The 23,440-nt window shown below is 38.3% G+C and overlaps 2 protein-coding genes across 6 annotated transcripts in view; both read left to right on the top strand.

Moving 5' to 3' along the window:
* LOC109425692 (calcium-transporting ATPase sarcoplasmic/endoplasmic reticulum type) overlaps window positions 1–6,101 on the top strand; it is an 84,955-nt gene extending 78,854 nt beyond the window's left edge. For 4 of the 5 annotated variants that reach the window (XM_062853021.1, XM_062853024.1, XM_062853023.1 and 1 more), the window contains exon 11: window positions 5,124–6,101. In XM_062853021.1, the coding sequence (XP_062709005.1) occupies window positions 5,124–5,146 (23 nt within the window). In that variant the 3' untranslated portion in view covers window positions 5,147–6,101. Of the gene's footprint in view, window positions 1–3,999; window positions 4,658–5,123 lie in introns of all 5 variants that reach the window. The other variant, XM_062853025.1, reaches the window with a different exon arrangement.
* A 7,086-nt stretch (window positions 6,102–13,187) lies between these two features.
* On the top strand, window positions 13,188–14,820 carry LOC109425691 (coatomer subunit epsilon). The gene is made up of 3 exons (XM_029878832.2): window positions 13,188–13,412; window positions 13,474–13,748; window positions 14,201–14,820. Exons 1-3 carry the CDS (start codon window positions 13,311–13,313, stop codon window positions 14,739–14,741), a joined length of 918 nt encoding a protein of 305 aa, XP_029734692.1. The 5' UTR covers window positions 13,188–13,310; the 3' UTR covers window positions 14,742–14,820.
* The last annotated feature ends 8,620 nt before the right edge of the window (window positions 14,821–23,440 follow it).

Below are 23,440 nucleotides of genomic sequence, written 5' to 3' on the forward strand. Positions count from 1 at the left end.
GAACCTTCTTTACACCTTTTTTTCTATGACCCATCGATCGAAGCCAATCAGCAAACTGAAGATAATTTATTTAATCTATAAGAGTAACATCCTGCGCATCGAGCACGCCAAGAGAATGTTTGGTTCTTTGACTTTGAATGAAAGACTAATTTATCTAGTTTTTTTTTGTATCACCAATTTCGCTACACTTTGAGTGCCGAAAGTTCCCGTGTACACGCAAACGACCAACGGGATCATTCGTCCCAAAAGCAAACCCGTTTTTCTTTTCTAATACTACTAGCTGGATAAAGAAATCTACCCAAGTAACATTTTTAAGTCTAGTAGTTTTGAAAAAGTCTTTATAACCACAATAAAACTAAAACAAAGAAAATTTGGTTTTATGACAGTTCCAAAAACCTTTTCAAAGCTAATTGGACTTGCTTGGATAATAGTTCTCTTAGAAACACTAGCATCATATGTTGTGTGAGTCGTTTTAGCATGCATATTAAATGATGAAATAAACAGAATCTTCCGAACAAAAATACAAACGATTAACGGTCAAACAGCAGTCAGTCGTCTGGGAAACTTGGATAGTATTTTGAAACACAGGGAAATTTAGCCATTGATTGTTCCTATTGGTTTCCAAACGTATTTGTTGATCAGGTCATGTGAACTGAACAGCGTTTCCCAAACCACGTCAACCAGAAAAATACAGAAAAATTAAGACTTATCTACTGTTCTACCCTGCCCATTTTTTACCCAGTCGTATCAATTTTTTAGAATATTATCCTATACTACTGGAGTAACCTCACCACTAAAGTGCTAGATGTTAGTCACACATAAAAATCTCTCAAATTTCTTATTCACTATTCACCCCCCACACCGTGACAACTGTAAAAATTATCTATCTAGTAGGAAATAACAAATTATAGACCCTCTCGCGCCCACTTTATGATGAAGTCCGATTGGAATTTAGGTGATCGGAACGATTCGTTTTTAGCCACTTCGGCAAATTACTCAACAAGTGCTTTTCAAAATTTGTGTCCCAACAGATTATTAAGATCATTGTTCTGCCGTGTGCAGCATAGTTGTCCCATGTTCTATGGGAATCCCTATCAACATGGGACAACTATGCTGCACACGGCAGTGTTCTTGGTACTTAAAAAAGCAGACATCAGTATAAAAAATCCCCATAGGTACCAAGTACCAAAGCTAGATTGTTTCTAAACGTTTTTCATTTGTGGCATATACGACTTCCAAAAAAAATCGATATCTCCCCGCAGTAACCAATAGTGAATTGTCAACCGATAGCACAACAACTGATAGACACTTTGCGTGTGTGTGCCTCTCGAAAAGGGTAGTAGAACAAATTTAAAAAAGTCCATCCAATCCATAGTTGACCCGCGTCGTGTTGTTATAGTTGTTGCTGTTGTTGATGTTGTTGTCGCCGTTGTCAAACAACCATTGTGCAACAACCGAAACCGAAGAATGGGCTGTAGCATTGATTGATGAAAGCTTCTTCGCATACAATTGGCTCTGATTTCGTTTCGAAATTTGTGTCTTGGTTGGCGCCGAGCTGCTTAGAGCATCGCCGCCATTAGGTAGGAACAGAAACCTTTTTGAATGTAGCGTGTCTCTTCACTTTTGCTTGATTTCTTTTTTGGCTGGCCGTTTGGGCGGTTCTGAGTGTCTATACATTGTAAAACTTAATAAATCTTTCTGGTCTGTGGGCGTTTTTTTCCATGCGCACGACTCCACTTGTTGTAGATTGCGGAGAACCTAGTATGAACTAATGGCAATAGTGCCGAAGAATCAAGTTAGCATAATTAGATGATAAATATATACAAAATGAAATTGTTTTTGCATAATTTCATTGTTCTTTTTGCGATTCGATGAAACTTAAGTAGGGAATGAAATACAGAATTTACATTAGGTTACTTCGAAAACAGATTGACATAGACTCGTAAAAAAACACGTGCAAAGGTGATGTGGAAACATGAAAAAATACCTTGCAGTTACACTAAATACACACCCACGATCATGAAAGAGTAAAAAAACAGTAAGCAGCGTATAAATGAGTAAAATAGTTGTTATTATTATTCCCCGGTATTTGTTGACGAAAGCAAACAAGCTCTAAGTAGTATAGACAAAACAAAGATAAACCGAACGCACTTCAAGTTTGCGCGCCGGTTGTATGAAATATAATAGAGGACAACAGAAAAAAAAATGAAAAAGAGATATGACTGTGTGAAGTTTGTTCTACAATAGTTTTTTACTCCAACTATTTAATGAAGAAAAAACGAAAGGGAAGCAGCAGGCAAATAAGATTATCATTACTGTAGTGAAGGAACAAAAGATAATGACTACTGAAAGTCTTCGTAGCAAGAGAGAGGTCATCAAAGAAGACACGAAAAAACTGAAAACCTAGAAAAATGCATTTTAAATATATTGCAACATTAACAAAAAACCTCTAGGCAAGTGTGTTTACTATTTTTTTTTTACTAACCCCCAAATAACCCCAATCAAAGCTTCTTTATCTCTTCTCTAGCAGCGCACACCTCGGCTCAGCTCCGGGAAATGGGAAGGGAACAGCAGTCAGCCGTGTCGGGAGATGGCAACGTGGAAAACTGCCCAACCTAGCGATCTCTCGGCCGGTGGACACCATATAAATGCTTGAACCATCCTAGTTATAGTGCTTTTTCTCAACTGCGATCGCTAACGCGGTTCTGTTCCTATAAGAAGACACCCAACGGAACAATGATCCGCCCGTTTTGCAAGTGTGTTTTTCACCAAATAAGTGAATGAACGAGTGAGTGCTTCTTGGCCTGTGCATGGATTAAGCTGAAATCCAACCCCCGGATGATGAAACTAAGAACAACGAGTGCCTCTCTCCTCATCTGTGAATCTATCATGCCATACGATCCATCCAAACAACTTCATACATTCCATGCGGTGATATCGTTCATCCTTCAGTAAGTACTCCACATTCCATGTTCGATGTGTACAAACAGAAATTGTAACATTTGTCATCCACTCCGAGCGAGAAGGATTAGTCTGGTGTAGATGTTGTGGTAGTAGTTACAACACCGATACACAAACACACGAACACACACACATGACACATTTAGAACCAACGGAAATGTGTAGAATTGTAGAATCTGTAACTAGCACCGAACAGGAAACAGTAGAATAGTTAGGTGTATTTTCGACGATGCTCTTAGTAATTGCTAAACGTAGCTGCTGCAAATAGTGCAACGAGTTCATGTAAGCTGTAGAAACTGGTATCAGAGCGGCGGACATGTAGGAGTTCTTGGACGATCAAAACACGCGTTTATGACAATTTTCTACGATCTACGATGTAATCATCCCATATACAGCCATGTATTGAAAGAATCATGGAAAATAAAATCGACAGCCTCTGTTTCATATGTTACTTGACATCATTATTGCTTGCAGTACATCGTGTATGCATTACAGGCATAAAAGAAGCCATGACTTACTATACAACGTTATTGGTTCTATAATAAGGCCATTAAGGAGGAGTATGTGAAATGTTGGTGTCATACAAACATTGATGGGCCCCTGATAAGTTTTTACTCTAATTTCTCGTGAAATCTCCGGATCAATTTCTTGTGGAATTCACCCTATTCAATTCAATTTTTTGAACGAAGCTACGTGCATTTTCGGATAGGTAGAGTTTGAAGTTTGCTTGGCAGCATCCCATATGGGTATCAATCAACCCAGATAATGTTCCCATTCATCTGTCGGGCACGTTACTCAACAACTTTTTAATAGATAGGGTAATTTGGAATTTGTTTTCGCCTGCGATCTGCAATGGGTCTTTGAATATTGCGTTTGTTTTGTAACAAATGTAATAATTTCGTTTAAATTTATGCATTTCTTCTGCTCTGATACCAGTTACCAAATTCGCACCAAATAGTGGAACTAGAAACGCTCGTTGTCAACCAACGAAATGTTAATCGAATATTTCCTTTATTCTCTTTCTCTTTCCATACACAGTCAACCCCGAGTTCCATTAAATCACCACCCCCCAGAAAGCTTAACAATAAGCTTCCTATCGTTTCACCCAGTTCAACTGTTCATCACACCAAAAATTCCCTCCAGAACCAACTTCAGCCACCCCGTGAACCCCGTGCCTTCAAATTACAACGCCTGTGATGCATGCTTCAACCACCAAAAAAAACACCATCCTATTACTCCCCGAACCCAGCCTATCACCCTTTTCTGTGGCGTGCGTCAAGGAACTAGGACTAGGAACCGGCCGTCGAAGCGCGGGGCCACAGGGCAGCACTCCTCGGCTATCGCGAGGACACTCGACTAACCGTTCTGGGAAAACAGAACAACGCAGCCTGTCCTGGAACCCAAGACCTAACACCATCCTCGGATATAGCCAAACCCTTTCCTTTTACTTGTGCGTTATCTCATGCTTCATCGACTTCGTTCTGTGTTAGTGTTGTTGTTGTTCCTTGACCAACAGTGAAGAATCATCTGATGAACACTTATACAACAACTCTACGCCATCCTTACTGCTTACCTTTTAAACGTCTATCAACCCTACAAACTGTTTGCCATCGTACAGCGACGAATTAGAATTATATTGAAAAGTTTTTAAGAGTGATATAATTCTAAGCAGATAAACGACAAACTAAGGAAACAAGTAAAGTTATTTATTTTAAATTATTTTATAGATAATTTATTTCTTCAAACACACAGACGACCTTATTGCATATACCCCATGCAAAACGCTTTCCTGACGTTTGTTCCCTTTATCAAATCCCACTTTCTTTCAAACCCCTAAATATTTCAAACAGCTTCGATTCACCATTTCCGCGCAAGCCATGGGAACTCGTTCTGTAAAAACAGACGAAACGACTGTGACGGACTTACCATGGCTTGCCGTAATTCAAACGCTTCAAACCACCAAATTTCCCCCGCTTTTTTGTTCTTTTTCGAGACTTTCCCTTATGAACGACCAATTTTGATTGTTACTGTTTGCTTATGTTTTAGTGAATAAGAGAGGTCTTGGTACCTTCGTACCAGGAAACCACACCATCGACAGCCATTGCTCTGCGCACAATAAACTTAATTGTCTTTTCTCTTCTTTTCCATTCTGCACCCTGTAGGCGAAATTAAGAAATGGGACTAAGAAGCTCTAGTGGCTTTTAACATCTGCTAGTACTCGACAAAACCGCGTTTCTTGCAGCAAACAAGAAACCAACGCAAAAATGCAATAATAAATGAATAAAAAAAAGTCGAAACAATAAAAACAACAAAAAACAAAACCAAATCGTTATTTATTAAATCTAGGAAGGAACCCTACATCTGTTTCTCCTACTAGGAAGTATTAAAGCCGAATACCATAAACAAACAAAACGTTAAATAGCAATTATCTGGTTTAAAACAACTAATCAAAACGATAAAATGAGTTGAATTTCCTTTTTTCTCGTTTTACTTAAGGCTAAATTCGAATTATCTACACCAAAGTGAAAATAAAAAAATGCAATACATTAGTGAGCGTGTTCCAAACAAAAGTATCGAAAATAAAAAAGTTTTGCCGAAGTTTTCTTAACATTTCACCGTAGATCAGAACCAGATCATTTTGAAGTTGATTATCCTTGGGGTAGAGTAGAACAACAGCGACTTTTACTTTTTTCTAGTGAAAATGAACAATTGAAGACATTTTTCTCTCATTTATTAATGCTTAAGTTTCATTTCCTCGAATTGTATCTTTATCTACTGTCGTTTCAGTTGATCTTTTGTTGAGCCATTTTCTTTACTATTTATGTTATCTTATATCTTTTTAGTTTATTTATTATTTTTATAAAATACGAGACAATGTAAATAAGATAATTAAATAAAGTGAACAAAGGTTGAAAAGAGAGACATCATCTTCTTGTTGAGTTGTAGTCGTCGAAATTACACTTAAAAAGTTAGATATTTACAAAAGGAATAAACTTAATTTAACAAAAGTAAAAAAAAAAACATTGTGTGACGTTGACCGCCATCTTTAATTTTATGTCATTTCATCTTTGTTTAAATGAACAAGTATAAAACAAGTTAAAGTTTCACGAAAATGAAAAATAAAAATCGTTAAAACCATCCGCTTACATGTTTATCTCGTCGAGGCTTCCGGTTGTCCCAGTTCGCCTGAATCAGGAAAACAAAATGTTCCCCGCTTTCTGTACATACATAGATATCGGTTCAAGCTATCCCCAAGGTCCAAATAGAACAATGACAGATCTCCTCCTCACATGATTACGCGTGTGAGGAAAAATGGATACCGTCCAGCTGGATTCGGAATCGTTCAAAAACAATTGCATAGGTTGCAGTTGTGATGAACATACCTACTTAGGGGAGCGAAAGGATCATCGACGTATTGACAATCACCACACCGTGGCAGGCTAAATAGAAATATTTAGTTTGATAGCATGTGTTTTTCGAAGAAAAATTGCGTGAATAAAGATACTGTTGGACATAATTGAAAAGTTGATAGACGTATGTTATTATGAAAGAAAATTAGTCCCCCTGGCACTTTATAATTGTGCACTATCCTTCAGCTCAAGCTTCAGCTCCTTTGTTTCTCACGTGCCATTCGGGCTTATTCAGCGCGGCGTGTGAGGTGAGACGAGTCGAATGAGGTGACAAAAGTCGACTTGATCTCATTTGATTTGCAACATTCGTCTCACCTCACACGCCATGCAGTATAAGCCTGATTGTCTTTCTAAAACCTGGGTTGGAACTTGATTGGGAAAAACTATATATGAAAACGTACAAATTTGAGCAATAAGCTATAACCCTAATAAACCAATACCAATCACGGACCGTAATGTAGACGGTTCAACAATATCACATACTGTTTGAATTGTATCCCGAATGGGTGGTTAAGCACGTCTTATGGTTATCGTTTATGCGGGCAAGTATCAGTAGTTTGTTGGTGTCAGTAGGTCGGCTCCAAAGGCGCGTTCTCCTCCATTTGGGAAATTGGTGCCATGGGCAAAAGTCGTAAATAGGAATAAATGGAAATCCACGAAGCCTTAGCCACGAAATTCGTGTAAAATGCCGCTGAAACTAAAAAAAATAGAAAATCCTCTACAAATCATTATAAATTTCGACATTCGAAGTGTATAAATTGGCTGACTCTTATTTGACCATAAGTAAGTCTCGTTGAGACCAGCCCAGTTTGATTTTTGGACAGTTTTTATGTAATATTTTTAGAAAAATACCTAAAAATTCAAAATTCTCCAAAATTCAGTTTCAAAAAGTCTCCTGCAAAACATGTCGTTGCTTTTTTTTTCAAGTAGTTTGGCTCTATATCAAACTGTAAAAATGATAAAGATTTTTCCAAAAATCTCGTCATTTCTGAAAGTTGCCGTCATACAAAAGTTTGTTTCAAATACACTTAGCTATCATTTGCAGGGTGAGCCCCCAAGTTTTCTTACTATGTGCAATTTTGGGACACCCTAATGAAGGTATTGAATATTAAACAAAAACCAATGAAAAAAATGATTTCGGTTCCGTTATGGTGCCCGAGTCTTCCATATAAACGAATAAGTAAAAAAATCATGCATCTAGCGAAACTATTTTCACAAAAGCTGAGCCATTACTACGCAACATATTATATAAGAATATTTAGGGTATCGGTTCCCTTATTAAGCATGTGGCTCCCATTTTCATCTTACGAGAAACAAAGGATTGAAGCGCTGCACATTGGGCAAAATCAAGCCCAAAGGTGGAAAAAAATAATAACTTTCTTAATACAAGCCACTAAGTGACCATCAATGGCTTATTCGAAAGCAAATAATCTCAAGAATTGGTTGGTGGATGATTCATGTACGGGCAACTTCTCTGTAGCGAGTTATAGAGCCCGTTTTACCCCAGTTCTCCCTGAAATTTGTGAATTTCTGTTATTTTACGGCACTTGTTATGATTTTAATGATTATTTCACTGGGATACCATCGCCCCACTCCCATTAAGTAACGTTACATACAAAAAGTTATTAAAATGTTGGAATTTTAGGGTGTTGTGGGGTGAATTTGACAATGGTACACTTTCAAGATAGAAATTCAGTTTTTATTTTTATTTATGATTTTTTACGTGACAATAACTAAATTAATGATCGAATACACATGGTTTATTTCTATAGAAACCATTTTTGGCGAGTTTGATCTTAAATTATTGGTTATATTTAAGTTTTCCCGCATACAAATATGAGTAGTTCTCATCCTTATACCTCCGATTCCAAACATTTCCAAACGATGAGCCATTACTTATATACTCAAAAAATATCCTAAATGTTGTTTGCGCATAGCCCCGTAGACGGGAGGTGATGGCAGAATATAGTTTTAGAGCTTAGTTTACCCAATCTCCCCTATAAACTTATTTTTTAATGTATTTACATTAAAACAACTTTAACGTGAAACTTCTATGCATGATATGAGTTAATATTGATGAAGAGCTAATCAGTAATATCACTGCATCCTATGAAATTTGGAAATTTAGGGTACAATGGGGTTAAATGAAAAAAAAACAATCAAAAAGCTTAAATAACCATATAAGTATATGGTATTTTTTTTTTTCATTTTTTTCCGGCCCAATCACGAAGAAGATTCAATTGATATAGATAATTAGCCTATTTGAAATAGAATTCCTGGAAAACTGATTGAAATCATTGATGGATCGGATCCCTTCTCAGGTCCTATGGAATACCGTCTACCTCCATTGGAAGGCTTCTAATCTCAACAATTTTTAATTTGACAACCGCTTATTTGCACATCGTTCAAACTAAAAGCTGTTAAAATGTCATTCCATATATGGAGCGGGGTGAAACGGAAGACCAAATCAAATCAAAACAGCAAAAAAAATGTTACTAAAGTGTTTTTCGATGCCTACCGAGGACTACTAGAAGTTCAAATCAAGAACGAGCCCCGTTGGTATGCATGAGGTGTCGTTCAAACCAACGGTAGACGGTACAACTATAGTTGGATTGCTTCCATGATTTTAAGCGAAATTCTTGAAGATACATTCCTTGTAGGATGTATGATGATGTGGACATTCATAGCATTGCAAGCAGAATTTTGGAACTGCCGCGGTGCACTTGTCAAGGTTTCGCGGTGCACCAAGACGATTGCACGATCAGAGAGCCCCTGCCCTACTAGATGGACTACACAAGTCGTAGCGGTAAGTTTACACTCAGTGAAAAAAAAAACTATCGAAAATCATCATAATACCTTATATTTTTTGCAATAACTATTTATAACTAAAAAATTCGAAGATTCAAAATGAAAATCGACATTCTCATTTTTTCATTCCTGCTTCGCCACATTCATTGTCAGCTGAATGCCTCTCTTTTTACAATTCCCTGTCATGAGTATTTTCTTGCACATCGTAAAGTAATCAATTTCTGGGTAAAGCGCAGTTTCGAGTTCGAAAGGAATCGCTCAAGAAACTTCTTGAGTGATTCCTGGCAGAAACTTTCTTCGGTGACTGCCATTTGAACTGTCATTTTTTCGCTACTGCGTACTGCGATCGAAGAAAAACCGGTTTCTTGAGCGATTCAGGCAAGGAATTTCCCATGCATCAAGATAGGCTGAGAAATTCCTTCTGAACTGCAAACGGTGCTTAACAAACCAAGGTAACAAACACAAAACCCGACTTGATGAACAAATGGAACAGATGGTTAGTATATTCCAATTGGGTTTAGAAAAGTATATTCCAATTGGGTTTTAGAAAAATTCATCGATTTTTTATTCTTAAACGAAAGAGCACCTTTTTATGAGCCACTATGATTTTTTTCAGATTTTTTGAACTTTATTTTGATAGCTAAAATCAATTTCAAAGATATTTTTTGAAGTCACCCTTTGACAGCTGGGCAACTGCTTGGCAGCTCCGCCCAGTACAAAATGCGACGAGGGGTGATTCAACAAATCGCTCCCATACAAACTTCAAATTGATTTTCAAATAGGTTCCCGGCCACCAAAATTCATGAAAATTTGGATTTCGGCCCAGTTTGGCATGCAGATTCAGAATATGGAATTATCTCAACACCGCTAAAGAAGCCAATTGATTACACGATCCGACAAAAAAACAACTTTTGTTCTGTCCAGCTCCAAATTTTACCTTTTTTGATTGCTCCCGACTAGAAACTCAAGAAATTTTTGATTTAATCTGAAATTTTGACCCTCCCCCTCCTGGGAGAGGGGAGGGGCATTGATTTGAAGTTTTGAAATATCGAAAAATTGATCTGGCCAATTGGCTTCTTTAGCGGTGTTGAGATAATCCCATATTCAAAATCTGCATGCAAAACTGAGCCGAAATCCAAATTTTCATGAATTTTGGTGCCCGGGAACCTATTTAAAAGTCAGTTTGAAGTTTGTATGGGAACGATTTGTCGAATCACTCCTCGTCGCATTTTGTACTGGGCTGAGCTGTCCAACCCCCCCGTAACTTGACAGATGAGCTCAGTTTCGCGTACCTACTTGCAAATCGCAGATGTCGCTACTGTTCGTAAACAACGGGTCCATCCTTCACTGACGCAACAATTTTTGTCCATGCGAAAACATCTTTTTGTTTCGTGGTGAGTGGAAGCCAACAAGAGGCTAGCGTTTCGTATCAAAAAGACGTATTCAACAGAAGTGCAAACACTAATGTTTATTAAATTGAAGTTATTTTGATTTTTCTTTTTGTTGTTGTAAGATATGTAATAAAAGAACATGTTTAAACGGTCTTCCATATTAATTGGTGACTGCGCATGCTAGACCAAACCGAAGATCAAACTCGAAAAAAAAAAAACATCTGCAAATGATTCTTTTTAACTTCCATTTTGACTTGGCCACCAGATATGTAGCTGTAAAATGTTAGCATAAGTAACCTAATTTATTATTTGCTGGTGCTTAATAACCGCACTAGAAAAAAACATGAGCTTCTTATTAACTTTATGAAAGTCGATTACTTTGCCTTTACTTGTTTTATAGATATAATTTTCGCTTCTAGTAAACAAATTCATTATGCCACACTTAATTTGCATTTATCTACCACAAAAAAGCGGAAACAACAATTAAATGTTTCTGTTTAATGTTTTAATATTTTTTGTTCGGTTTGTTATTGTCGGTTTTCGTCCTTTTCAAAAGTAGCGCTTGCCGCTTTGAATCTGACAGTACCACCCGGACCAAAATTTTTAGGTACGCTGACGTTGTTCGGCAGCTGTCAAGAAACTCCCGGGTTGGAGCTGTCAAGCAGTCCAGTACAAAATACAAAAATCCAACGGGGTTGCGGTGGTTTCGACCGCCGCAGTCGTTCCGCAAACGTCAAAAGTGCTCGGTTCACGCTAAAAAGCTCTCACTCACTTGTTTGCCATAAAATTCAAAAATAATGAAAATTGTTTCATTTATGGTTTATGTAATCACAATTGCTGCCACAACATGTAACTTATTTCTAAACTATATAGGCAACTCCAACGGAAGCTAACGATCCTTCCGCATCTGGTGGCAGGAATGAGAAACCTATGAAAAGAGGGGCTCCGCCAAAATTTGCCATTGCGCAGCATAGGCAAACTGCACTTTTTTCACTTTTTCATATCGAATTCCGCATCGTAGAGAAACAAACGACCACTTTTTGAAAAGAAAATCTACACACTAAGATCAGCTCGGTATTTTCCCCATCTTTTTACTGAGTTCTCAACAGCAGATTTAACTCGGTACGCTCGGTTGTTTATTTTGCGGATTTTCTGTAAATGAGTTACCGAGCTCAGCTAACAAACTGTCAAAAGTTACTGATGCACAGTAAAAATCGTTACTGGTGAACGGTAAATTCGATTACCGAGTGCACCGAGATAAATCTGCTGTTGAAAACTCAGTAAAAAGATGGAAAAAATACTGAATTCAGTGATAAAATTACTGAGCTGGAACATCTGAATCTTAGTGTGTAATACTCTTTCAGATGCGCTTAGATCCGGTAGGTACATACGAACAACTTACGTGATTAATTTGAGGAGCTCTTGCTATGCCTCCGGCGGGCAATCTTCCGCATTTTTTGTTAGCTGGTCAATCCGGTGTCTGTCGCCGTGGGCATCGAGATTGATGATAATAGAAGCCATTACCAATGGAAAATAGCAACCACCAAGGCAAAATATGAGTTAATTTTGAAAACGAAAAATTGAATTTTTGATGTAAACAAACGATTTTCACCTTATCTCACTTAGCGCCTCTACAATTGGGGGTCATCCGAATTCACCTATAGGTGTAGTTTTAGCACTTTAGGATGCAGCTGTATGCCATTAAACATAATTTAGATTTTCAACTATTTATTTTTGTTTCAAAGTTGTGTGCATACTTTTTGAAGTGTGCAGCAGTTTGACGTTTGCGGAACAGGTCTTCTTTGTCTTCTTCACTCCGCCAGGTTGGAAGATTTTTCTGGATAAGTAATAATTTAAAAACCCAATTCGCCTGAAACGCTCAAATCGTTTTTCTTCAATCACAGTATACAGTTGCAAAGTAATGACAATTCAAATGGCCATGCAAATGGCAGTCTGCAGAAATTTTCTGTCAGGAATCGCTCAAGGACTTTGGGAAGATTCAAAAATTACGTCCATCGTTTTTCGGGATTTCTAGACCCCCCTGTCCCCTTTCTGTCACGCAATTTCCCCATACCCAATACACGTACTGTCACACTTTTCTAGACCCCCCCTCTCCCCCAAATGTTGGACGTAATTTTTGAACGTTCCCTTTCTCGAGCGATTCCTTTTGAACACGAAACTTGGATCATGATCCACACACTAAGATCAGCTCGGTATTTTTCCCATCTTTTTACTGAGTTCTCAACAGCAGATTTAACTCGGTACGCTCGGTTATTTATTTTGCGGATATTCTGTAAATGAGTTACCGAGCTCAGCTCACAAACTGTCAAAAGCTACTGAAGCACGGTAAATATCGTTACTGGTGAACGGTAAATACGATTACCGAGTGTACCGAAATAAATCTGCTGTTGAAAACTCAGTAAAAAGATGGAAAAAATACTGAACTCAGTGAAAAAATTACTGAGCTGGAACATCTGAATCTTAGTGTGCAAACAACGATTGTTACCCTAGTTTGCAGTTCTCACACTGACCGCTTGGAGCGCTATTCGGTAGTTTCTTTTTTCAACCCAACCCTGCAGCGAGAAAACTGTCAAACATCGAATTTTTGTGTACATTATTTTGCATTCCACGTCACTTTTTGCATTATCGTACTGCGCAAAAAGTTGGAAAACCCCTGAAAATTCTGTAATTTGTGTCGCTATTCCACTTATTAAAGACTAAGTAATAGTTAAAGATCAAAATGAGCCGCCAGTCGAATGAAGTGGACGAGTTATTCGATGTGAAAAATTCCTTCTACATCGGCAACTATCAACATTGCATCAACGAGGCTAATAAAATCGGCGTAAGTAGAATCGGTGTTTATTTCATTACGTTTAAGTAATTCCCCATACCGAATCCATCAGAAACCGTCGCTGGAAAAAGATGTATTCCTCTACCGGGCGTACATCGCTCAGCACAAGTACCGGGTCGTGTTGGATGAAATAAAGCCCAACAATGACACCCCGCTGCTGGCGCTCCGCTATCTGGCCGAGTATCTGTCGAACAAATCGCGCAAGGAAGCGGTCGTAGATCTGTTCGATGAAAAGTTCAAAGGAGACATCAACGCACTGGATGTGATTTGGATCATCGTGGGGGCTACCATCTACTGCAACGAGGGAACGTACGAATCTGCACTCAAGTAAGACTCATATTGATTATTTTGGAAGTAGATTATCTTCCGGATTTTTTTTGCTACTTCACCTACTCTTGATTCAATGCAAATGTGCAGCTTGAAGCTTTTTCTGTTTGTTTCTCCAAATTAAAATCAATACTAAAACTGCGCCTGAAATGCTTATCAAAAGCTATGGTAAATTGAATAAATTTGGGTAAAAATCGGAATCAGGAAAAACAGTTGTAAAATAGTTAAGTTCTTGATTGTTCTTCAATAGTTCCACTATTGAACAAATAGTTAGCATTTGGATTAGATCAAGGATTAGGCTGAGGAGGTTTCAATCATATTCTTAAACCTATCGCATCATATTCATCTAATTCCGTTTGCCTTGAGTCTACAGAACATCGATGGTGTACTAACTAGAGCAACATAGGAAGTGGAAATTTGAAGATAGTTTTCTTCTCTTTCTCTACATTCAGGATCCTGCAAGGAAATTTTAACCTGGAGTGCCTATCGCTACAGTTGCAGTGTCTACTGAACATGTCCCGGGTCGATCTGGCCAAGCAAGTCCTGCAAACCATGCAGGAGAAGGACGACGATGCCACTCTGACACAACTGTCCCAAGCCTGGTTGAACATCCAGCTGGGAGGAGATAAACTACAGGACGCATTCTTTATCTTCCAAGATTTCTGTGACAAGTTCTCGCCGTCATTGCTCCTGCTCAATGGCCAAGCGGTGTGCTACATTGGTCAGCAAAAGTACGACGATGCAGAGAACGTTCTGCGGGAATGTTTGAACCGGGACCCGAATAACTATGATGCGTTGATTAATCTGCTGGCCCTGTCACAACAGAAGGAGAAAACCAACAGCCAGTTCAATCGATATCTCTCGCAGGTGTTGGATGAGCATAAGGAGAGTGCTCTGGTAGCCACGTATAACAAAAAACAGTCCGAGTTTGATCGATTGGTGATGCAATATGGACCGTCTAATAATAAGTCGATAGAAGACATTGTCGCTTAGATTGACGCTTTGCAAGTGTTTATTAATGTATTTGTGGGTAGGACTAAGATTGAAGAATAAAATTCCAAACTAAAGTATACATTAGTTGAGTTATGTGAGCAACGGAAGTTGCAAAATGAAGAATTTTACAGCACGAGTCGTATATTTATCCAACGAGGCTTGTCAGAATATGGAATATGATGATTACCATCAGTATCATCATGCTTCCCGATGGCCAAATGGGAATACCCATGTGTTCCATCATACTAACCAAAAAAATTAAAACAAGTTCACCATGCTATAATTGTCACAGTTTTCCAAGCTCTCCGCGGAGACCGGGGTTGTCAATCAAACAAATGCATTATGATTCACAATGCAACCCAAATGAGTTGCATTATGCAATTGTTCGCCCCGGTCTTTCACCTCGAATTCTTCCAAGAGTTTACCTGAGATTTCTCGAATAGTTCATCCTGGCATTTTTACAGGAGTTTCTATAATTCTTCCAGATATTTCTTCAGGAAATCTCAAGAGATATATTCAGAAATTCCTCCAGTGGTTTCTCCAGGAATGGACAGTTTTTGAATGAATCCCAGGGGCAATTTCTGGAACAATCCTTGAAAGACTTCATGAAGGAATTTCTTGAGGAATTCATGGAGAAATCTCCTGAGGAATTCTTGGAGGAGACCCTGGACGATTTAATGGAGGAATACATTCATTCATACATAAATACATACATTAAGAGGAATTTCTCGAGGAATTCCTGGAGGAATGGACAAATTCCAGGACGATTTCCTTTAGGAATCCCAGTAGATTTCAAAAGGAATTCCTGGTGAAAATTCTCTGTGCATTCCTTGAAGAATGTCTAAAACATTTTCGTGAATAATCCGTGGAGGAATCCCTAGAGAAATCCCTAAACTATTTCATATGAGAATTTTAGAGACATCCCTGGAGGAAAACCCGGTAAACTTCGTGGAGAACACCCAGGAAGCATTCCTAGAGGAATCTCAGGACGACTTCCTGGAGCAATTTTAGGCAAAATTCCTGGAGGAATCTTTCCAAGAATTTCTGGTGGCATTTCTGGAGGTATCTTTGGAGGCATTCCTTGAGGAATTCATGCAAGAAATCCTCGAGGAATTTCTTGAGAAATACTTGTGGAATTTCTTGAAGCTCTTTCGGGAATTACTCCAGAAGTTCCTCCGGGAATTCTGCCAGGAGTTCCTTTGTGAACTCCTCTAGGACTTCCTCCGGAAATTGCTCCAGGAGTTCCTCTGGGAATTGCTCCAGGAGATCCACTAGAAATTGCTCCAGGAGATCTTCCAGGAGTTGCTTATCAAGTCCCTCCGGGAATTTCTCCAGGAGAACTTCCGAGAATTGATCTAGGAGTTCCTCTGGAAATTTCTCCAGGAGTTCCTTCCGAACTTGAGCCAGGAGTTACTCCGTGAGTTGCTTCAGCAGTTCTTCCGAGAATTGCTCCAGGAAATCCCCCATGAGTTTGTCAGGAAATTTCTCTAGGAGTTCCGCTGAGAGTTCCTTCGGAAATTTCTCTATAAGCTCTCTAGAATATATCTCCAGGAGTTTCGTAGAAAAACGTTCCAAAAGTTCCACTGGAAGTTACATTAGGAATTCCATAATGAAGTCCTCTAAAAATTCCGCCGAGGATTCTTCCAAATGTTTCGCTGAGAATTTATCCAGAAACTTCGTAGCAAATGCCTTCAATATATCAATCAATCAATCAATATATCAAACTTGTTCTAGGAATTGGACTGAAAACTTTTCTAGACCCTCCATGAGTTGCTCCGGAAATTTCTCCAGGAGTTTGTTTCAAAATCTTCTTGTAGCTCCACCACAAGTTTATCAATTTTCAATCATTCCAATTCATATCCCAAGTTCCCTGATTGATACGATAATCGATGAACGGCACTTATTCTATCGAACTGTCAGATAAAAGTGGTTTTACGCGTCGAGCAATCCCTCCAGAAATGCCTTCGGGAGTTCTTCCGGGAATTCCCCCCACGAGTCCCTCCGGTAATTAATCCATGAATGTCCCTTGGTTTCCTTCCAAATTTTCTCCGAATTTTTTCTCCGAATTCCTCTAGAAGTTCCACCGAGAATTGCTCAAGGAGATCCATCGGAAAATTCCTCCAGGAAATTAACCGGACCACTGGGGTTTTTCACCGGGAATTCCTATACATACAGTGAACATTCCTTTCGGTATACTATCGGAATATCCTACAGGAGTTCCACTGATAATCCCTCCAGGTGGAACAGGACTTTCTCTAGAAGTTCGACCGGAAATTACCCCAGAAGCCCAACAAACAGAACTCGCTGAATAACAAAGTTTGCTTAGAGTATTTTGTTCCATTCTTGTACAGCAAAAATGTTTGTTGGCAGTTCTCCTAGAAAATTTTTTATGGAGTAGCATGATCTGGAGGAACTCTTGAAGAATTTCACGGAGAACTCCTAAGCTGAAGAAATTCCATGAATAAATCCTGAATGGAAATCGTGGGGAAATTCCTAAAGGAATCTATAAGAATTTTTGAAGGATTATCTAGGAAAATTTATTAAGGAATTCGGGAAATTTTCAGGACAAATCCCTGAGGAACATTCTGAAACAATGCCCGGAAAACTTATAGAGAGTTCCTTTTCAAATTGCTAATGGAAAGCCTGGGGAAATTTGTAGAGGAATTATTGAGAAAATTTCTGTTTTTTTTTTATTCCTGAAGATATTTCCAAATATATCCTGAGACAATACATGGAGAAAGCTCCGAGAAATTCTTGAAGGCCCAGAAACGCAATATCTAAGGAAATTTCTGAAAGAATTCCTGAGAAAATTTCTAAATTAATCCCTGGAAAAAAATTTGAAAGAACTCCTTTTGAAATTCGTAATGAAAGTGACTGGGGAAATACCTGAATGAATTCTGCGGGGAAACTTCAAGAGGAATTACTGGGTAATTTATGATGACATTCCTGGGAACTATCTGATGGATTTCCTGGGACTTTCTAGGAAAATTTCTGTAGAAATTCCTGAAAGAATTCTTGAAGGACTTTCCGATGGAATTTCTGGGGAAATTTTCTAAAGAAATTCATAAAGAAATTCTTGGGGAAATTTATGAAGAAAATCCTGGGAAAATTCCAAGTAAAATTCCTGTGAAAATTTTGCTGGAGAAATTCTGGAGGAACTTCCTGAAATGATTCCTGAGGAAATTTACGAAGAAAATTCCTGTGAAAATGTCCTGGGGGAGTTTTGGATTTCCTGAAATGATTCCTGGTGAGATTCAGAAAGAATTCCTTTTGAAGTTCCTTATTTAAATCTTGGGGAAATTTCTGAAAAATAAATCCAGGGAAAATTTTTGTGTCCGATTCTGGTGAAATTGCTAGAGTAATTTCAGGAAAAAAAATCCAGAGGAATCCCTGGGTATATTTTTGAAAGAATGTCTGAGAAAATTCCTGAAATAATTCCGAAGGCAATGGATATCCTGAATTAATGCTTAGAGGAAACTTTGAGGAAGACATTTGTGGGGCAATTCCTGAGAAAGTTTCTGATAGTATTCCTCAAGAAATTTTCGGAGAAAATTGTGATTAAACTTCTGAACTTCAGGGTAGTTCCTAGAGGAACTGCCTAATAATTTTCCGTGAGAATTTTTAAGATAATACCTAATGGAAAACCTTGGAAAATTTCGGGAAGAATTCACGAAACAATTTCGGGGATAAATTCCTGGGGATTACTGGAGAAAATCCTGAGAAAATACCTTCCCTTCTTTTTCCTTGCACTCGGCGTCTTCCAGGCATCGTTTTTCTCTCGAAAGAGGTGAGTCTGCTGTTTCTGTTTGTAGCATTCCACGCGCCTTCTTCTTTGAAATTGTTCTGCCGCGCTGGGTTATCATTTTCAAATCGCTCGCAATGAAACTACCTATTTGAAAATAAGTTCTTCAATGCCTGCGACTAGAAGGCTAATATGGCCTGTAACGAACGCGAATCAATCAATTTGCATTTCAAACTCAAGTTGTCATTTTCCTTAAGTTATACAGCGCACCGCATGGCATATTGTTAGTTGCAATATGCGCATAGTTGATAATTCTCTGCTACCCAAGACAATTACGTCATAAACTAATCTTCTACGAAGGACCAAGAAAGAGACCCATAAATTGTAATGAAAATAGTGACGCACCGATAGTGGCGGCGATAACAAAGTAGAGATAATAAGAAAGGGACCCAAAAGATAATGAGTCAAATCAGGTAGAATGTATTGTACATTCATTCATATATATAAGGCTTAGCATTAGTAATAAAGTTAGTTCTAGACCACAGTTCTACAGTGTATGTTTTCTACATCCGAAAACCGTAAAGCTCCGGCGTCACATTTTGGTGAACTACCAGAGAGGAAAGTACTCGCGACGTTGTGTTGAAATTGTCAACCGGCTGCGATGCGGCCATGTTTTTGAAGTCATCATCTGTTTCAGGTCAAACATTTGATTTAGGCGTAGTTTACGAGTGATATTTTTTCTTTAACAAAAAAGTTCTTTACATCCCCAATTCCGGCCTAATTTGAACACGTTTTTACTAATTGTAACATATTTCATCTAAGAGAATTAGATTTTTTCATAATTCTTCTAGTATTTTCGAAAATTTTCTTTTTTGTTGTGGAAAATATTACGCGCTTTTCAAGTGTTGGTCCAGAAAAGTTTACTGTTTACAAATTTTGCTGTCAAAATGGGGTTCAACGCACAATGGGGGTCAGAGATGTTGGCTCGCTTTTTTACTGTGGGGTAGTATTTGGATGACAAGTGGCTGGAAATTGTGCAGTGATACCGGCGCGCGGAGATCAACTAGAATAAGTGGAAAGGACTCCGACAATATAAAAAGTTGTCGTAATAAATAGCTACAGTGATTGATTTTGTAACGTGGTTTACTGTCGCCAGGAGTGCAGTCTGAGTGTTGTGCATTGTCACAAAATTTAACTGTTACAAATCTTGAGCCAATAGTGGCAAACATTCGAAAGTTGTGAATAGATATTCACGAATCGTGTCTAAAATACCTTGTGTGTTGAATATTAAAACCCAGAGTGGTAATTCAAGTGAAACTAGGACATTGGACATTTTTGAAAATAGTGAAACTGCAGTGTGTGAATTAACAAAAAGGTTTGGAAATACCTTTAGAAGCTGTCATCAGAAGTGAACGCGCAGATCCGGCAAAAGGAAACAGAGAAGCAAAGTAGCAGCAAACAACCAGGTGAGAGTAAAGTGAACATTTGCGATGGCAAAATCAAAAGCTATGTTCCAATTCGTGGAAAATAAGAACGGAAACTGCCGTTTATGCAAGGAAGCTGACACCAAGGATAATATGGTGTCTTGTGACGATTGTGATAGGTGGTTCCACCTTAGTTGTGTGCACCTTAAGCATACGCCGTCACAAGAAGAGCGATTCCTTTGCGCCAAATGCGAATATCTGGAAATCGAACGAGCGACATTATTGGACGTAAAAGTGAAGTTTGATTTAGCGAACCAGCTAAATGAATCGCTGAAAATTCAACAAGATGTGGCAAACAGACGTCAGTCTGAAGGTTCTTTAAATGCGACGAGGCAAGCATTAATCAAGCTTCCAAAATTTAGTGGAGAGGCTCGTGAATGGCCGAAATTCAAAAGCATTTTTAAGGACACATCTGCCGAAGGTAGATTTACCAATCTCGAAAATTTATCAAGATTGGAAGAAGCTCTGTATGGCCAAGCTGCCAAGAGCGTGTCAAATTTGATGATAGGGGCTGCTAATGTTCCTAGAATAATGCAACGGCTTGAAGAAATTTATGGGAGACCGGAGGCTATTTATCAGCAATTATTGAACGAGCTGATAAAAACATTGAATCAACCCAAACTCCATACTATCGATATTGCTAACGCATTGGACGATTTGGTTGTGACAATGGAGACATTGGCCAAGCCAGAATTCCTTCATGATTATCGGTTAATTACTGACATAGTATCAAAGCTACCATTTAGTATGCAGATAACATGGACAGAAGCGCTTCAAAGAAATGTCAGTCAGCCAACTCTCCATGATTTGAATAAGTGGCTGCAAACTCACGCAACGACATTACGGAGATTAGCACCACCTACAAGAAAGGAACAAAAGCCCAGAATCAATATTCATAACAATCCTTCAAAAATGCAGTGCAACATTTGTAAGCATGAGCATCAAACGTTCAAGTGCAACATATTGAAAAACCTCAATGTTGAGCAAAGGCAACAACGAATTCAACAATTGAAACTGTGTTTTTCTTGCCTGAACAAAGGACACGGTAGTAAGTTTTGCAGAAGCAAGCGAGAATGCAAAATAGACGGTTGCAAAGGAATGCACAATCGTTTATTGCATAAAGCAGCCGTCGAGAAACCCAAGGAAAATCAAAATCTGGAGAAGGACAAAACTAACAATAATCATCATGGAAGTCGAAAATCAACGGTATATTATCAAATAGTACCAGTAACGTTGCAGAATGGAAACCTCTCTTTGGAAACATTCGCTTTCCTTGATCCCGGCTCGTCATTAAGCCTTTTGGATCAATCGGTAGCGGATAAACTTGGGCTCCATGGACGGTCAGAACCACTGGAATTAACCTGGACGCAGAACGTTTCAAAGGAATCACCTAGCCGAAGAGTACAGCTGTGGATACGCGGACATGGAGGAAAAACTTATTCAATGAAGGATGTCAGGACCATCGAGGACATTGAACTTCCAACGCAAACATTGGATATTAAACACATGAAGAAGGAGTTCACTTATTTAGCTGATGTTCCAGTTCAGGGATACGTCAACGCCAAGCCCACGATTTTAATTGGTATGGAGCACGCTCATTTGTTGTTGACGACCGACAGAAGGATAAGTGACGAGAACTCACCGATGGCAGCGCGTACCAAACTAGGATGGTTGATTTTCGGTAAGGTATATAGAGGTGAGCCTTCATATTCTTTTTGCATTAGAGAGCATGAAAGTACAGATTTAAGAGCAATTTTTGAAAATTATTGTTCTACTGAAAACTTTGGAGTCAACGTCGTTAATAAATTACCAAAATCAGCAGAAGTAGAAAGAGCTGAATCAATTATTAAAAATACAATTAAATATGAAAACGGACATTACTCAATAGGATTATTGTGGAAAACTGAAAGCATGAGTTTCCCTCCAAGTTTTAATAATGCTTTCAAACGTTTGGAAATATTGGAGAAGACATTAGCTAGGAAACCAGAGCTAAGAAAATGGGCAATTGAGTCATTTGAAGGATTTGTTAAAAAGGGTTATGCCCGTAAGCTTAGCCCACGTGAGCTACTACAGGAACATCCAAACACCTATTATTTGCCTCATTTTATTGTGACAAATAAAAACAAAGTCCCACCTAAATCAAGAATTGTTTTTGATGCAGCTGCAGCAGTAGAAGGAGTATCTTTTAACTCAGCACTGCTTTCCGGTCCTGACACAGTAAAATCTTTGTTCGGTGTTTTGCTAAGATTCAGAGAGTTCAAAATCGCTGTTACAGGGGATATACAAGAAATGTTTCAGCAAATAAAAATTGTTATGGAAGATCAGCCTGCACAAAGATACCTTTGGAGACAATGTGAGGCCGATAGGGATCCGAGCGTATATGTGATGGAATCAATGATTTTTGGATCAACGTGTTCTCCTGCTTGTGCTCAAGCAGTGAAAAATTATAATGCACAGCTTTTTAAGGATGATTTTCCAAAGGCTTCTGAGGCTTCTGAAAATAACTTTTATGTTGATGATTATTTGGATAGCTTTGATGAAATTAAAGAAGCATCTGAAGTTGTTCAGGGTGTTATAAATATTCAACAGTATGCTGGATTTCATCTAAGAAATTTTATTACAAATTCGCAACAGCTTGCCAACGTTATTCCTTCAGAAAGACTTCATGTTTCAGAAATAAAATGGTTCGAGAATAAAGAAATACCAACTGATAAAGTATTGGGTATCTATTGGAATACAACAACTGATTTGATCGAATTTCAATTAAAACTTGATCGATTGGAATTCACAAGGTTGATTACAAAGAGAGAAACTCTCTCGTTTGTAATGAGTATTTACGATCCCTTAGGGTTAATTTCGAACTTCACAATTCATGGTAGAATTCTTTTACAAAAATGGCATAAAGAATCTTCTGATTGGGATAGCCAGTTACCAGATAGTTTATCAAATTTTTGGAACTCTTGGATAGATATGCTTAAACTTGTCACCCATTTTAAGATTCCAAGATGTATGACCTTGAAAAATGCATTGTTTTATGAGTTGCATATGTTCGGAGATGCTTCGGAAAATGCTTTTGCTGCCGTTGTGTATCTGAGAAGTGTTACTGCAAATGGCACTGATGTGAATATAGTGTCAGCAAAGGCAAGAGTTTCACCGAATAAAATGTTATCCATACCACGTTTAGAGTTGCAAGCAGCAATATTAGGGATAAGATTGTTGAATACCGTAAAGAAAGAATTAAGAATTTCGATTTCAAAATGCGTCATGTGGTCAGACAGTCAAACTGTCCTAGCCTGGATTAATAGTCAGCATAGGCGGTATAAGCAATTCGTAGCTCATCGAGTTGCTGAAATCTTAGAAACAACTTCAATGGATCAATGGAGATATATAAAATCATCATTAAACCCTGCTGATGAAGGTACAAAAATTAAAAAGGGAGCATCATTATGGCTCAATGGACCATCGTTTTTAAG

Source organism: Aedes albopictus, chromosome 2 (assembly GCF_035046485.1).
Source record: "Aedes albopictus strain Foshan chromosome 2, AalbF5, whole genome shotgun sequence".
In the NCBI taxonomy this organism is placed as follows: Eukaryota; Metazoa; Arthropoda; class Insecta; order Diptera; family Culicidae; genus Aedes; species Aedes albopictus.

Bases quoted from the DNA above. Each gene is read 5' to 3' on its own strand.
- LOC109425691 (XM_029878832.2), top strand. From the start codon at position 13,311: ATGAGCCGCCAGTCGAATGAAGTGGACGAGTTATTCGATGTGAAAAAT. The intron at 13,413-13,473 runs GTAAGTAGAATC...CGAATCCATCAG, and splicing joins ACGAGGCTAATAAAATCGGC to AAACCGTCGCTGGAAAAAGA. The intron at 13,749-14,200 runs GTAAGACTCATA...CTCTACATTCAG, and splicing joins ACGTACGAATCTGCACTCAA to GATCCTGCAAGGAAATTTTA.